This window comes from Dunckerocampus dactyliophorus, chromosome 13 (assembly GCF_027744805.1).
Source record: "Dunckerocampus dactyliophorus isolate RoL2022-P2 chromosome 13, RoL_Ddac_1.1, whole genome shotgun sequence".
Classification (NCBI taxonomy): domain Eukaryota; kingdom Metazoa; phylum Chordata; class Actinopteri; order Syngnathiformes; family Syngnathidae; genus Dunckerocampus; species Dunckerocampus dactyliophorus.
The window spans coordinates 7,716,005-7,731,523 of record NC_072831.1 but is presented as its reverse complement, the minus strand read 5'-3'; the positions used below and the strand labels follow the sequence as shown (position 1 = coordinate 7,731,523).

At 41.4% G+C, this 15,519-nt stretch overlaps 1 protein-coding gene across 6 annotated transcripts in view; it reads left to right on the top strand.

The window, feature by feature from the left end:
* Positions 1-15,483, top strand: part of slc4a11 (solute carrier family 4 member 11) — a 122,131-nt gene extending 106,648 nt beyond the window's left edge. For 5 of the 6 annotated variants that reach the window (XM_054797369.1, XM_054797372.1, XM_054797370.1 and 2 more), the window contains 4 exons: positions 2,143-2,316; positions 4,211-4,406; positions 7,923-8,092; positions 10,797-15,483. In XM_054797369.1, coding sequence (XP_054653344.1) covers positions 2,143-2,316; positions 4,211-4,406; positions 7,923-8,092; positions 10,797-10,863 — 607 coding nt within the window. In that variant the 3' untranslated portion in view covers positions 10,864-15,483. The remainder of the gene's footprint in view (positions 1-2,142; positions 2,317-4,210; positions 4,407-7,922; positions 8,093-10,796) is intronic. The other variant, XR_008573522.1, reaches the window with a different exon arrangement.
* Positions 15,484-15,519: the final 36 nt, after the last annotated feature.

Below are 15,519 nucleotides of genomic sequence, written 5' to 3'. Positions count from 1 at the left end.
ATAAGAAAATCATTACATTAACAAAAGAAGAGTGAATTCCACATGAAAACACACAAAATAGGTTAATGCGGATAAAGGGAGCGTCACCTAAAAATGATCTTTTTAACCCTTTATAAGGCAAAGGACCGTATTTGGTATTTATACCACATGATCCGTTACAAGGCAGCTGGCCCAACCAATCAGAAACAGAAACAATAATTAAAACGTTCAATGGAATGAAAAATAAACTGGTGGTAATATTTTGGTTTCCCAAGTGCAGTAGATCCCCGCTTTTCATGGGAGTGAAGCTCCAAGGCTCCCAGTGATGGAAAAAATCTGCAAACAATTGATGGACTCATAAAAATGTCTGTTTACGCCCCCTCCAAACCCTCCTGCTTGATTGACAACAATGTTTGCCTCAGATTTCGGATCAATATTTGCAATAAAAGTGACTTTTGTAATTATTACATTAGATTCAATGCCAGAACCCTCCCCTTCTCTCTTCAATTGCCATTGTTCACGAGCAACGGAAGCTAACAAGCTAAATGTACAATCCAGGTTTAGTTTCTAAATGTGCCTCACACACTTATTAAAGACATTTCAATGATTAAACATCGAGGTACTCATGATGAACGATGAAGAAATGGAATCGCCACAGTCACAACACTCAATTATGGTGCCTTCAAGGACCACCAAACAAAGTAGGAAATCTCAACGCTTGAGAAAAAAAGAAGCAGTGAAGCTTAAAGACATAAACACGTAATAAGAGCTGAGATGTGTTTTCTGTGAAAAAAAAATTGGCATATTTTTGGTGAAAAAATACAAATACAAAAGTTATTTTTGACCAAAAATCTGCAAATGTGCGGGGATGTGCTGTATGTCACTGAAAGTAAGCGTTCTTGATACATCCCTTGCACCACGCGCGTTTGCAGGTGTACCTAACAAAGTGGCTGTTCTTGAACATGCTGTGTCCATATCCAGCATGCACGTCAGTGATCCCTCACTAACATGCAAGGGTTAAAAGGCTTGTGTGGCGCCGTAAAGGTTGAGGTTGGCAAAAAGTGCAGTCTTTTGCGTTGAGGATGTGTGGGCAGCCACGCGTGGCGGACCTTCTTTTATGACGGAGGAGGAGGAAAGATTCGGTGAAGCATTGCGAGGCTGAACATCCACATTCAGGTTGCGTTTCAATGGCTACCCTTGAGAAGATTGTCTGCTTTTTTCCCCGAGACACGAGCAATCACGCGCACCTGTATTGACGCAGCAAAGGAATTTTGTACGCAGAACACAACTCTCAATTTTATTTGTATCAAATGTTTAAACATTGTATGTTGGTAAAAGCATGTGACATCTCGACATCATCTTCTGGCATATTTTTGACATTATATCGTGTTTTTAAACATTACTTAACAACAGAACATGAAGTTTTAACTTACGGGCGTTGCTTTCATTTCGTGCTGCGGTATACGTCCCTGCGTGCGCCTTATAACACACACAGGCCATTAAAAAAACATGTATCATGTTTCCTGGGCTCCATGTAAGTGTGCGCTGATTTTAACGATAATGTACAGTGGTGTGAAAAAGTGTTTTTTTGCACGTTTGTCACACTTAAATGTATCAGATCATCACAAAAATTGAAATATTACTCAGCGGCAACACAACTGAACACAAAATGCAGTTTTTAAATGAAAGTTTTTATTATTAAGGGAGAAAAAAATCCAAAATGCAAACCTACATGGCCCTGTGTGAAAAAGTGATTGCCCCCTAAACCTTAGAACTGGTTGTCATTCAGCCACATTGGAGGGTTTTCCAGCATGAACGCCTTTTTAAGGTCATGCCACAGCATCCCAATAGGAGTCAGGTCAGGACTTGGACTAGGCCACTCCAAAATCTTCATTTTGGTTTTCTTCAGCTCTTCAGAGGTGGACTTGCTGGTGTGTTTTGGATTGTGGCGTAAATTTTTGACGTTAACCAAAAAACTAATCGGGGCAGATGCTAACCGACATTTGACTGTACTGCTGGCAGCCACGAGGGGGCGTGTGTATGGTTATTGTGTATTGTGATGGTGTGATGAATGTTTCAACCAGCGTTTTATTCATTCTCCCACGCTATTTGTAAGGTAAACCCAGTCTGTGGATGTTTTAAATTGTAAAGTTGACGTTGCAGGCTGTTAAAGGGCACGGCGTACCACTGGGACCTGATGCTGTCGGGCCTCATCAACATCCTGATGTCAGTGCTGGGGCTGCCTTGGATGCACGCCGCCTTCCCGCACTCCACGCTGCACGTGCGCCAGCTGGCCTTCGTGGAGCAGCGTGTGGAGGGAGGACACCTCTACGAGACGTGAGTCGCACGTGTAGGCCGCTGTTAATCAGGGGAGGTCGAGGGCGGACGTACCTTCACCCTTTCTGATTGCATGATTGCTTAAGAGTCGGAAGAGGTGAAGTTCATCATCCCCGAATGACATGAATATAAAAGTATGGTAATTATACGCCTAATTATACACTGTGTGTTCATTACAACAGTGGGACAGCTGAATGTATGCTAACAACTAAAAGTAATGCTTATAAAGGTTTAAAGTCCATCCAAGTAAAGAATCAAATGAAATTTGATGTCACTTACCTTATTTTAAATAAATAAGGTGTAGGTTGCAGTGGTGTAGAAGTGAACTGTTTCTAATATTTTGGGTAGCCCTTTATAAGGCAGGGAACCATATTTGATAACTTCAACTTTAGTCAAAACAGACGCAACAGGCGTCAGATTATTTGTTCAAGCCAAGAAAGATCATGATTATAATGACAGGTTGATAATTAAATATCATAAGACAAACGTTACATGGTGTGGTGTGACGTAAAAGATTTTTAAAATAAATACAACTTTTTACAAGCAGAATAATCACTCAAATAAATATATATATTATTTGATTATAGTTGAATTATATTTATGATGTATAATTATTGTAGCTAGATTATATTTAAATCCCAGAAAATACCTGTGTGTCATTAGAAGATTTTTTTTTTCTAGTGAAACATGTTTTTCATTATCTTTAAATATAAAAGAATGATATTGAAGTACAATATTTATTAATATTATTATTTATTTTGTAGACTACTATATTTTGAGTGGTAGTTCTGCTTGTATAAAGCTTTATTTATTTTAACTACTTCCTTTTTTCCCCTCAGACATTTACACTGAGCCGCTGTAACACACCACATGGTTGTCTTTATCCAGTTTCCTAGCGCTTGTCTTCACTAAGGTGGGGGGTATGCTGAAGTCCTTGGTTGTCTTCATTTACATTTTAAAAAAAAGAAAGAAAACTTTCATTATGCTCATTATCTTTCTTGGCTAAAAATGATTCTGAAGCCAAATACGGTTCCCCGCCCTATAAAGATTTTTTAAAGTCTTATAATGGACTCCAGGCATTTCCTGTAAAATGTTAATTCCAAATACAATAAAATCAAATTAAATATTTTTTTTATTTTTATTATATTTAAATTCACATTTAGTTCACAGTTTAAAATGTGAATTAAAATGCAATAAAGTAAAAAAATTTATATTTTATTTTATTATATTTAACTAATAAAATAAAATGATTATTTTAACAATGTTTAACATTTGAATTGAAATACAATAAAATCAAGAATAATTAATTTTCTTTTCACATTTCAAACATCAGAAAATACCTCTATTCCATTCTAAGAATTTTTTAACCACTAATTTTGTCCCTAAATACAAATAAAATGAAATATTGGCCACACAGTGGACGAGTGATTAGTATGTTGGCTGACTGTAAATTGAGATTGTGAGTGTGAATGGTTGTTTGTATATTTGTGTCCTGTGATTGGCTGGTGACCAGCCCAGGGTGGCTCCAGTAGGGACAGGTGGTATAGAGAATCAATAGATGGACAAATGAAATATTCCAAATAGTTGTCAGTGGCGTTTGTGCAAGCACATGAATAAGCATATTCAGTTTGCTGTTAATAGCGTTCACACGCTGAAAGCGTGGTAACAAGTGAAAAGTCAAGTGCATCACGTTGGCAGCACATTGCTTATTTGCAATCAGCCATCATTGACATGAGAACAAGTGAAGTCAGATTTGGTTGTCTTGTGTCTTTCCAAGCGCACACTATGATGGAAATAAATCACCACCACCTGTTAGCATGAGGAACAACACGCGTGACATGTCAGCCTAAGGTGTTGTGTGTGTTGATGAGTGTGTTCTTGTGCATGTGGTCAGTATCGTGCAGGTGAAGGAAACGCGCCTGACCTCGCTGGCCGCCAACATCTTCATCGGTGTGTCGGTGCTGCTGCTGCCCGTCCCGCTGCAGTGGATCCCCAAACCTGTCCTGTACGGCCTCTTCCTCTACATCGCACTCACCTCCATCGATGGCAACCAGATGTGCGACCGCATGGCCCTCCTCCTCAAGGAGCAGGTGTGTCTTGATGTCCGCCCATCAAACGTTTGACCGGATGCCCGGTGCTGGACCAGGACCAGAACCCGGTCCAAGAATATTTGCAAGTCTGATCTGCTCAAAAAAGGACGTGGATGCTGAGGTGGAACATGTGCGCTTGCACAGTAAAATCTACAAATCTACAGGGGAACCTCGGTTTTTGTCATTCATTTGTTCCAGAAAGTAGACGAAAAGCGACACGTACGAAAACCGAATCAATTTTTCTCAAAAGAAATAACATAAATCCAATTAATCCATTTCAGACAACCAACTATGAGCAAAAAACACATTTTACAAAAAATAATAATAGTTTAACATGCAGAAAACAAAGCAGATCAAACAAATCTCGGGTTTAGGAGGATCAGTGTGGTTTTCGTCCTGTTGGTGGAGCTGTGGACCACCCTACACTCTCAGCAGTGTCCTAGAGGGCGCATGGGACTTTGCCCCAACCAGTCTACATGTGTTTTGTGGACTTGGAGCAGGCATTCGACCGTGTTCCTCGAGGAATTCTGTGGGAGTACTCCGGGAGTACGGGGTATCGGACCAGCTAATTCAGGCTGTTAGTTCCCTGATGACCAGCGTCAGAGTTTGGTTCGCATAGCTGGCGATAAGTCGGACCTGTTTCCAGTGAGGGTTGGACTCCGCCAGGGCTGCCCTTTGTCACCGATTCTGTTCATCACTTTTATGGACAGAATTTCTAGACGCAGCCAGGGCGTTGAGGGGTTCTGGGTTGGTGGTCGCAGGATTGGTCTCTGCTTTTTGCAGATGATGTGCGCTGGCTTCATCGAGCCGTGACCTTCAACTCTCACTGTATCGGTTCGCAACCGAGTGTGAAGCGGCCAGGATGAGAATTAGCACCTCCAAGTCCGAGTTCATGGTTCTTGCACGGAAAATGATGGAGTACCATCTCCGGGTCGGGGATGAGATCCTGCTCCAAGTGGAGGAGTTTAAGTACCTCGGGGTCTTCTTGTTCTGGAGTGAGGGAAGGATGGAACGCGAGATCGACAGGCGGGTTGGTGCGGTGTCTGCAGTGATGCAGACTCTGCATCGGTCCGTTGGGGTGAAGAGCGCTCAATTTACCGGTCGATCTACATTCCTCCTCCCACCTATGATCATGAGCTTTGGATAGTGACCAAAAGGACAAGATCGCGGGTACAAGTGGCCGAAATGAGTTTTCTCCAGTGGCTGGCCTCCCCCTTAGAGATAAGCACTGTCATCCAGGTATCAGAGTAGAACCGCTGCTCCTCCGCATTGAGAGGAGTCAGATGAGGTAGCTTGGGCATCTGGTCAGGATTCCTCCCGGACGCCTCCCTGGGGAGGTGTTCAAGGCACACCCGACCGGTATAAGGCCTCAGGGAAGACCACATTGGAGAGACTGTGTCTCCCAACTGGCCTGGGAACACCTCGTGATCCCCTGGGAGGTGCTGGACGAAGTGGCCGGGGAGAAGGAAGTCTGGGCTTCCCTGCTTAGGCTGCTGCCCCCACGACCCGACCTCGGATAAGCATGAGAAGATGGATGGATTGATGGAAAACAAAGACATAAACATATAAATGACGAATGAAATAGGTAGTTCACTTTAAAGAAGTAGAGCTGTATATTTGCTCACTTGATCTTGATTGTAAACTTGAGTAGCATGTACATGTCATGTACACGTCTCTCACCTGCAACCTGTGTTAACTAAGGAACCTTTTCGCTTGAGTTGAATTTCTGTGCTCAAAATCTGCCCTTGCTACCTCAAAATGAAGGCACAGATATAACTCCATAGACGTGCACCTCCAAAAAATCTTTGCACTGCGGCGACGCGGGTCGTTAGGGCAGACTGTTGTAACGCATCGACCAGCCGCTCACCTCAAGCACCATCACGCACCCACGACACTAAGCCAACAAGTCAAACAGAGTTGTGGTTTGCTCACAGAGCGGAGATCCACAAAAGTAGCGGTGTCCAAAGTGTGGCCAAGGGGCCATCCACGGCCTGTGGCTCATTTGCCATGGCATCACTGCAGAAATCAGATCTAATTTAAAAAACAGCAAAAGTTATATAAAAAGAGCAAAAGGCACAATGAGAAAAAGCTGAAATGTTGACACAAACAACCAATACTTACACAAAGCTTTGTCTTTATGTACTATTACTATATGTATCACTTGTTACTTTACTTTAAAAAAAAAAAAAAAAAAACTTTCCACGGAATAAAAAATATATAGTCGTCCCTCGTTTATCACGATAAATTGGTTTCAAACCCAATCACGATAAGTGAATTTCCGCAAAATAGGATTCAATATTAATAAACCGAATATGTTCATAGTTAGAGCACAGAAAACCTGTTAATGACCTGCTAAATACGGTTTTAACGTTAAAGGAGCCCTCTAGACAAGATATAACACCCCCGTAGTCACCTTTATGCTTGTAGGCGTGATAATAGAAAATAAGCCATCCTAGACATAAATAAGATAAGATAGACTCACGTTAGCATTGACAGCGTACTTCCTGGTGCCTATTGACACCTAGAGACCACTGTAGAATGTTTATTGGTAAGGAGACACTCACGATGCACTTCAGTCACTTTATTAGCAGCAAACATTCACGCAGGAACTGATGTCAGCCACTCTCTACACGGCTAACCTGCTGCTAGCACTCAGCTAGCAGTCAACTGTAGCCAGCTGACCTCACACGCGCCACAAGTCACAGATACTGTATTACATTTCATAACATGTCTGTTGAATGTCTTATATTTGTATTTTTGTTATTTTAGCCATTTTATGATTGAAAATGCTTAATTTAGGCCATGGATACGTACAATTTTCTTAAATATGCGCATATATATATATATTTTTTATACTAATAGTAGACCATATTCAACCACGAAACAAAGATCATTTACTAATTAATTTTTGAAAACCCGAGACAGAGTGAGGGCGCGATGTTTGCGGCTGAGACCAGGGATCTTGGGCTGAAAAAGGTTGGTGACTGCCGGTATACAGTAATCCCTCGTTTATCGCTGTTAATTGGTTTTCAGACCCGGCTCTGGAGGACCTCCTGTCGTTAGAGCGATAATGTTACACTCCAGTCCTCTAGGTGGCGGTAAGGCCACACACGGAAAGCTTTTTTTCACCACAGCTCCATCTGCTGGTTATAGTGGGTCACTCATCCCACTTTGCCCCAAGGCAAGCGGACTGTAAAAAGTTGACATTTGTCTGGATATGCACCAGAATTTAAAGACTTCTTCCTTTGCCCGTGTTTTACTCCTTTAGCTTGCTAGCGTAATTGTGCTACAAGAACACAAATGGACATCCAAATAACCCCACATTTCAAATTGTTATGTTGACATCTATTTGCTCATTGATTTTTAACCACATGATTGGCAAGTGGAGACATTTTCCCACTGGTTCCTGAGTGCTTCCTTCTACGACAGCTGTCAGGAAGACGACCTGGGGGAAGATTGTTCTAGAGGCAGCCTTGATCTTCTTCCCCTTCTTCTCCCCCATCTTTACTTCTGCAGACGTCTTACCCGCCCACCCACTACATCCGCAAAGTGCCCCAGAGGAAGATCCACTACTTCACCTTCCTGCAGATGATGCAGCTGCTGGTGCTGTGCACATTTGGCATGTACCCCATCCCCTACATGAAGATGATCTTCCCTCTGGTTATGATCCTGCTCATCCCCATCAGGTCAGACCTCAAACCCGTTTGGAAGACACCGCATGCAGAAACTCTGCACAGCGGTTCAGTTGAAGATGTTTTGTTTTAAAAACACGACTGATGCTAATATGGCTGATTCCCTGATGTTGGAGAGCAGCAGATGTTTGCTGTGCATTATGTATGGTCATATACATACAGTAGATTTTTTTTATAGATGCTGTATATACTGTATATGTGTACATATATATGTATATATATGCTGTATATACTGTATATGTGTACATATATATGTATATTTATGCTTGGATATGCACTGCACTCTCCTCTACATTGTCTAGTGCAATTTCAATAAGAAATGGAACATTTATTTGCACTTCAAACACCGCCTTGCTTTTCATGTACACACACAGGGCACTTCATTAGGTGCACGTGCACAATATAATCAGACACCATACAAAAATCCTGCTCGTGAAAAGATAAAGATTGTCAGTTTGGATTCATTTTTAATTTTGTTGATTTCGCTAGCAGTTGCATACAACCGCGCCATATCCTACAGAGGACTGTTGCTAATTTTTTGGTTATGGACAAAAGCACTGGGACCCTTTTCTTCATCAAGTCTTTAGGATGTACTCACACTCAAGCCAATTTCACTAGTGTTGATGGCACGGCACGTTTGAAAGAGATGGTCCCGATTCCATGCACACACACACACACACACACACACACACATCATAACAGACTCATGGAATGACTGTAATGCGATCGCTCCTTGCAAGTTCCTAATGATGACCGACACAATAATAGACACAAAATGCAAAGACTCAAAATAATCCAAAAGTCTAACCTGAAGCACACTGGCCCACCCGCGACTGCAGTGGTGTGCGTAATAAAGATGATTCATGTTATTATTACCATCGCACCTCTCTGAAGTAATTAATGACAGCTGCCGCCTTAGTAGTCACAATAAGAAATAACCCAAGGAAATTGCAGTAACACAGCAGAATAGAAGTGATGTGACAAGTTAACAGGTTGTTGTGTAGACCAGGAGAATCACTTCCAAGCCCGTCACGGTGAGAATGGCCTAGCAGTGCAGTGTGAGTACACCATTAGGGCCCGAGCTACTAAAATCCCACATAACAAGCCACTTTGCATGAGCAAACTAACAAAAAATGAGTGTGTTGCGGGTGATCTACTATGATTGCTTGCAAAAGTGGTGCGGACCGCCCTATTTAAACTAGGATTTTGCGTGTGGCGGCAGCAACGTGTGTCACCAATGAGAGTGGGGGAGAGTAAAGTGGCCGTAAAGGAAAAATGAGCTTTGAAGCCATGGAGTTGGTGAAGGATGCAAATAAACACACTGGTGAACTCCAACAGCCGCATTGCATCATCATAATAACGCTATATTAGTCTAGTTTGTCATTTAATTGACCTTAAATTCCTGTGTATAAGCCACACCCACTACATTTAGAGGAAAAAACAGATTTGTTCTTATAAAAGGTGTAAAAGCCACACATGTCCACTTCATAAAGTGGCATGTTGTGGCGAGCATGAGTCCGTGAGGACCAGTCAGCATCTTTATTTGACAGGAGCCAATCATGAGCTATAAATAAACTCACGACGAGCTTGTCAACCCATTGCAAATCACAGGAGGTCATTACTCAATATAACAGTCTCACTCCTGGGTTCATCTTACAAACAACATTAAACTCACCACACAGCAACCGACACTCAAACGTTATACCTCAGAAATATAGAAACATGTATCAATACGAGTTTTATATGAAAACATTTTAAAGTGTTCCCATAATGCATTTTGTTTGAGAAAACCATTACATTGGGGGAGAGCATAGAAAGCATTAAAATGGCTGCGATGCTGCTTCTGTCCACCAGAGGGAGCCAGAGGACCCGGAGCCTAAAGTAAAAAGAGGGAAGGTGTCATTGCAGCACCCCATTGAATGTGTTGCTCTGACACAGTGATGCCTTATGGGAAAATGCTTAAATGTTGGGGTTTTTTAAAGTCTTATTGGGACATGTTTGTACATTTTTAGATACACCTTTTGAGTATTAACTTGCTTTGTGCTGAATTTTGTGCTGCTAAACAAGTAGTAGTATTTCTGAAGTAAAGGAGATGTCACGAGTTTACAATTTAGCCATAAATTAGCCACACAAAGTTTTTTTTTAAAGTAGCGGCTTACACACCGGGATTTACAAGTTGGGGCAACGTGGACGGTTACGGCTGTGATTGGTTGGCTTGTAGAACATTATTTCCTGTGTTCACATGACTCGTTTAGAAGGAAGTACAGCCCACCTCCGCAAATGACGTCTTCATTCTTGATCTTAGCAAGCCATCTTGGACAATTGTATGCTTCCAACTTTTTCCGTACGCAGTCCACATAGCGAGCTTCATGAAGGCACGCCGTGGAAGACCGCAGCCCTGGCCTGACTTGCGCATTCAACCTCCTGACCTGGAGTCAGAAGTTTGGACGAAGCCCACCGGAGTCCTTTGAAATGAAGTAGAATGGAGACGGCGGGCCTTTCAAATGGACAGAAACACTCCAAAATCTTGTCAAAAGTGGAAGCTGTTCTCGCTGCCTGTGCCTTTTCTTGATGTTTGACTTCCTGTAGCAGTCCCAAAGCTTTTGTCCCCATGGCGTATCATGATTATGTGAAGGTTTGACATGTTTTTATTTGTCTTGTTGTAACTTCAACTAAAAGCATGTGTGTGTGTGTTCAGGAACAGCGTGCTTCCCCGCATCATTGAGGCCAAATACTTGGACATCATGGATGCCCAGCACATGTAGCTACAGAAGAAAGGAGTGCCGCATGCAGTAAAGACATTGGGAGTCCAAGAAGGGCAAAGAAAAAAAAAGAGATATTTTTCAATGCAAAAACTGTGCAGAGTCATAAAGGAACTTGGAAAAAAACAAAGCAACGATTTTTGTATTAGAACATTCCGCTGGAGAAACAGAAAGCTGCACCGCAGGAAATACTAAAGAGGAGCGAACGGACGGAATCTCGATGGGACAATCCAGGACGTCCAGTGGACAGCCCCACCCCGTCCCTTTGCAGTGTGTCCATGTCTGTGTGCTATCTTGTGGCTAAGTCCTTGAACTGCTCGCTAACGCCGTGTAAGTACGAGCTCTGGCAACTCGGTGGAATGGCACCGTGTCACGTGACGTCGCGTCACGTGACATCGCGTCATTCACTGTTGGGACGCTTTAGTCACGTGACGTACTTACACTGTGTTGGTTAGTTGTTAAATACTTCTCCATGGAGTACGACAGTGGACTTTTTCTTTTCTATGTTCCTCTCACTCTGCTCTTTAACATTCCATGAAGGACGCGCGTCTTTTCTTTCCACTCCATGCATTTTTCCTGCTTTCTGTCAAAAAAAAGACTATTTTTATGGGTGAGGAGGTGGAAGACAAATTCCCTTTCAACATTCATTCAAAGCATTGCATCGATATTTGGAACAGGGGTGTCCATAGTGCAGCCGGGGGGCCATTTTTGGCCCGCAGCTCATTTTTGATTGGCCCTCACCATATTGTAAAAATAGATTATTAATAAGATATATTGTTATTAGCTTAGATGTGTATGTTTTGTTCAGATAGCTTAGCATTGACCTATCAGTAAATTTGGGCAAACAAAAAAATCCCACTTCTTCTCCATGATTCTACTTTTTCTGTAACAAATTTGTCAAAATGTTATTATTTTTATTATTATTTTGTTTATTTCATTCATTCATTCAAAGCTTTCCAATGTCAAAATGTCCACGTCATCTGTTGGTCGCATTCCAGAAATGCCCAGTATTCCCAAAATCCCCACTGGCATTCCCCACCATACCAACTTTATTTCTAAAGCACTTTAACAACAACCACAGCTGAAGCAAAGTGCTGTAAATCAGAGCAGTCAGATGTGCTAAAAAGGTGAAAACTAATATTGAAATCAAGTTAGGAAACACAACTAAAAGGCACTTGTTCTCAAATATCATAAAAAGTTATTTGATCAAACATATCAAATAAAAGTGATTTAATACAAATTCACCCAGAATTTGATATAAAAATGAGAATTTTCCCTTTTAATGTCTGATGTCTAAACCGATTCAGACCAGTGTTAGCGTCGAAACACTCATTGACAACTTAGCAGGACATTTGTGCCATCAAAATTCCCACTTTTTCCCCGTAATTCTGCATTTTCCAAAACGCATCCCCCTTGAAAAGGAAAATTAATTTGAATCCGTTCCTCTCACTGCGCTCTATCGGAACCTTTCACATTCTACTGTAACAGTCTACTATACTATACTATACTTTACATTATACAATACTTTAACATGCCCTATTCTGCCCTATTCGTGAGGGTTACCGGCGGTTCAGAGAAAAAAAAAAGTGAAAAAACACCCATAAAAATGTCTTTTTGGCTCTCTAACAAAGCCTGGATTATGCTGCTACGTCGAGGCGCCACCGTACTCGATGCCGACTCGCTCCTCCACCTCCAAACCCTTCTCCTAGCTTGATGTTGATCTTTCCTCCAATTTCGGATCAACATTTGAAATAAGAGACTGATGTAATTATTAGATTCGATTCAAGCTCCAATAACCCTCCCTGCCTCGTTCTAATTGCCGTAGTTCACTGGTGACGAAGGAAGCTAACAAGCTAAATGCACAGGAACATAATCCAGGTCTAAGCACTAAATATGCCGCACACGCTTATTAAACACATTTTTGAAGTATAAAATGTATCGGCACGCATCACTAATGATGGATAATCTAAGATGAACAAACCAGATGGACTCGGAGTCGCAGTGTAGCCTTTAGCCTGGTCGTCAGGCGAGTGCAACGACTGTGCTTCCGTCTTCTGTGGGGCCACCTTGATCACCCTCTAAAGCAGCTAACGGCTCCATAGGATGCTGGGTCGTCCCGGCTAGTCGGTGAAGGCATTTCTCCAAGCCGCGTCTACATAACTTCTATACACTGCTTGCCTGTTGTAATCTTACTCTGACGTCACAGCTAAATGTCATGCATGCATGCTGTATCATCACATATTTATCAATTATTACTAACTCAGGGTGAATGAGATGTGTTTCGTGCAACAAAAAAAGGCAGAGAGAGAAAAAAGCATGAATGGGCGGGTTTCAATTCAATTAATTTGACCAAAAATCTGCAAATTTGCAGGAACATGAATGCTGAATTGTGAATATGCAGCTATTCACTGTACTATCCTTTAACATTCCGCTATTCTTGAACATCCTGTTACAGTGGTGTGAAAAAAGTGTTTGCTCCCTTCCTGATTTTTTTTTGTGTGTGTCTGTCACACAATGTTTTAGATCATCAAACATATTTAAATATTAGTCAATGCCAACACAAATGAACACAAAGTGCAGTTTTTAAATGAAACTTTTTTATTATTAAGGGAGGAAAAAAGTCCAACGCTACATGGCCCTGTGTGAAAAAGTGATTGCCCCCTAAACCTAATAAGTGGTTGGGCCACCCTTAGCAGCAAACAACTGTAATCAAGCGTTTGTGATAACTTGCAATGAGTCTCTTACAGCGCTGTGGAGGAATTTTGGCCCACTCATCTTTGCAGAATTGTTGTAATTCAGCCACATTGGAGGGTTTTCCAGCATGAACACCTTTTTAAGGTCATGCCACAGCATCTCAATAGGATTCAGGTCAGGACTTTGACTAGGCCACTCCAAAGTCTTCATTTTGTTTTTCTTCATCCATTCAGAGGTGGACTTGCTGGTGTGTTTTGGATCATTGTCCTGCTGCAGAACCCAAGTTGCTTTCAGCTTGAGGTCACCAACAGATGGCCGGACATTCTCCTTCAGGATTTTTTGGTAGACAGCAGAATTCATGGTTCCATTTATCACAGCAAGTCTTCCAGGTCCTGAAGCAGCAAAACAGCCCCAGACCGTCACACTACCACCACCATATTTTACTGTTGGTATGATGTTCTTTTTCACACATGGTCGTGTGGGTTTGGATTTTTTTTTCTCCCTTAATAGTAAAAAGTTTCATTTGAAAACTGCATTTTGTGTTCAGTTGTGTTGCCATTGACTAATATTTAAATTTGTTTGATGATATGAAACATTTAAGTGTGACAAACATGCAAAAAAATAAGACATCAGGAAGGGGGCAAACACTGTTTTACACCAATGTACACTTCCGCATTCCATAAAGGACGCGCGTCTTTTCATTCCATTCTTGACATTAGTCTTGCTTTCTGTCTGCTCCTTCAAAAAAACATTTTATGGGTGAGGAGGTGAAAAGTAGATGAAAAAAAAGAAGCTATACAGTATATTGTGTCATGATTTAGAATGGCAGCACAAACCAAAACATGTAGTTCAACCTTTATTAAATGCGTATATTAGAATATGTTATTGCTTTAGGTTGCATCGAGTTTGAAATATTTGTTTGTCTTTTGGAAATGCTTATCTTATCTAAGGAGCTTTACGTTACTCCAAGTGGGGTTCATGCTGGTGTTACAACACAACACAACACAGGCACACACCACTCTAGTGGTGCAGTGCTCGACAACACAGACACACACAGAAAACACATCATTTTTGTAGCCTCTATTTGTTTTGATTTGAAAATGTTCAATAATCTTTTGGATTCAGAAAAATGCGATTTGTACGCTTCTGTATTGCTTTTCAGACGACGGCGAGAGGAAGCGTCGTCGTCAATACCCAGCAATACCGTGCAGAAAAGCTCAGCGAGGAGGCCGTGACCCGTCAACGGAAACTATTTTTTAACACACACAACTTTTTTCCAGCTCCCTCGTGCAGCTCAGATGCTAGAAAGATGTCCAAGCTTAAAGCCCTTGTCTCGCAAGACATTTGCATAATCCTTGGACCGAGCCTTAAGTCTCAAGGCCTCGCTGGCAGAGTCAGACTCACATGTACAGTTTCAGATGCAAAACGCTGACTTTTTATCTTCTTCTTCATCCTGATCCACAGTGTTTGTTTCTGACTTACACTAACGTGACTGTGTTGTTGTTGTTGTTGTTGGTAGTTTCTCTGTACGGATCATTCTGGAATCACAGCAAGAGGACGTTCCAACACTCTTGTTTGTGCCCAACCCGCGCCCCCACCCCCAAAATATGAATTAGTTTGAACATTCCGTAACGTGCTGTTATGTTTTCTTTTTTCTTTCACAGAGCCTACTTTTCTAACCATGAATGTAAGACATGTGGGTTTTTATATAGCGTACTAATTTAGGTGTCAAACACAACCTGTAATTTTGTCTAAAAGATCAGCTATATTTGTAAGCTGTAAAAATGAGAAAAAACAGAATGTGTTGGTTTATTATAGTATATAAATAAATAAATATATATATATATATATATAATGTACACTGAAGAAGAGAGACTGTCTCAAGCTGTTTGCCAAATAAAAAGTAGTAGATGTAAAAAAAAAAAAATCAAATGTTTGGGTTGTTTTGCTCTGAATACGACAGAT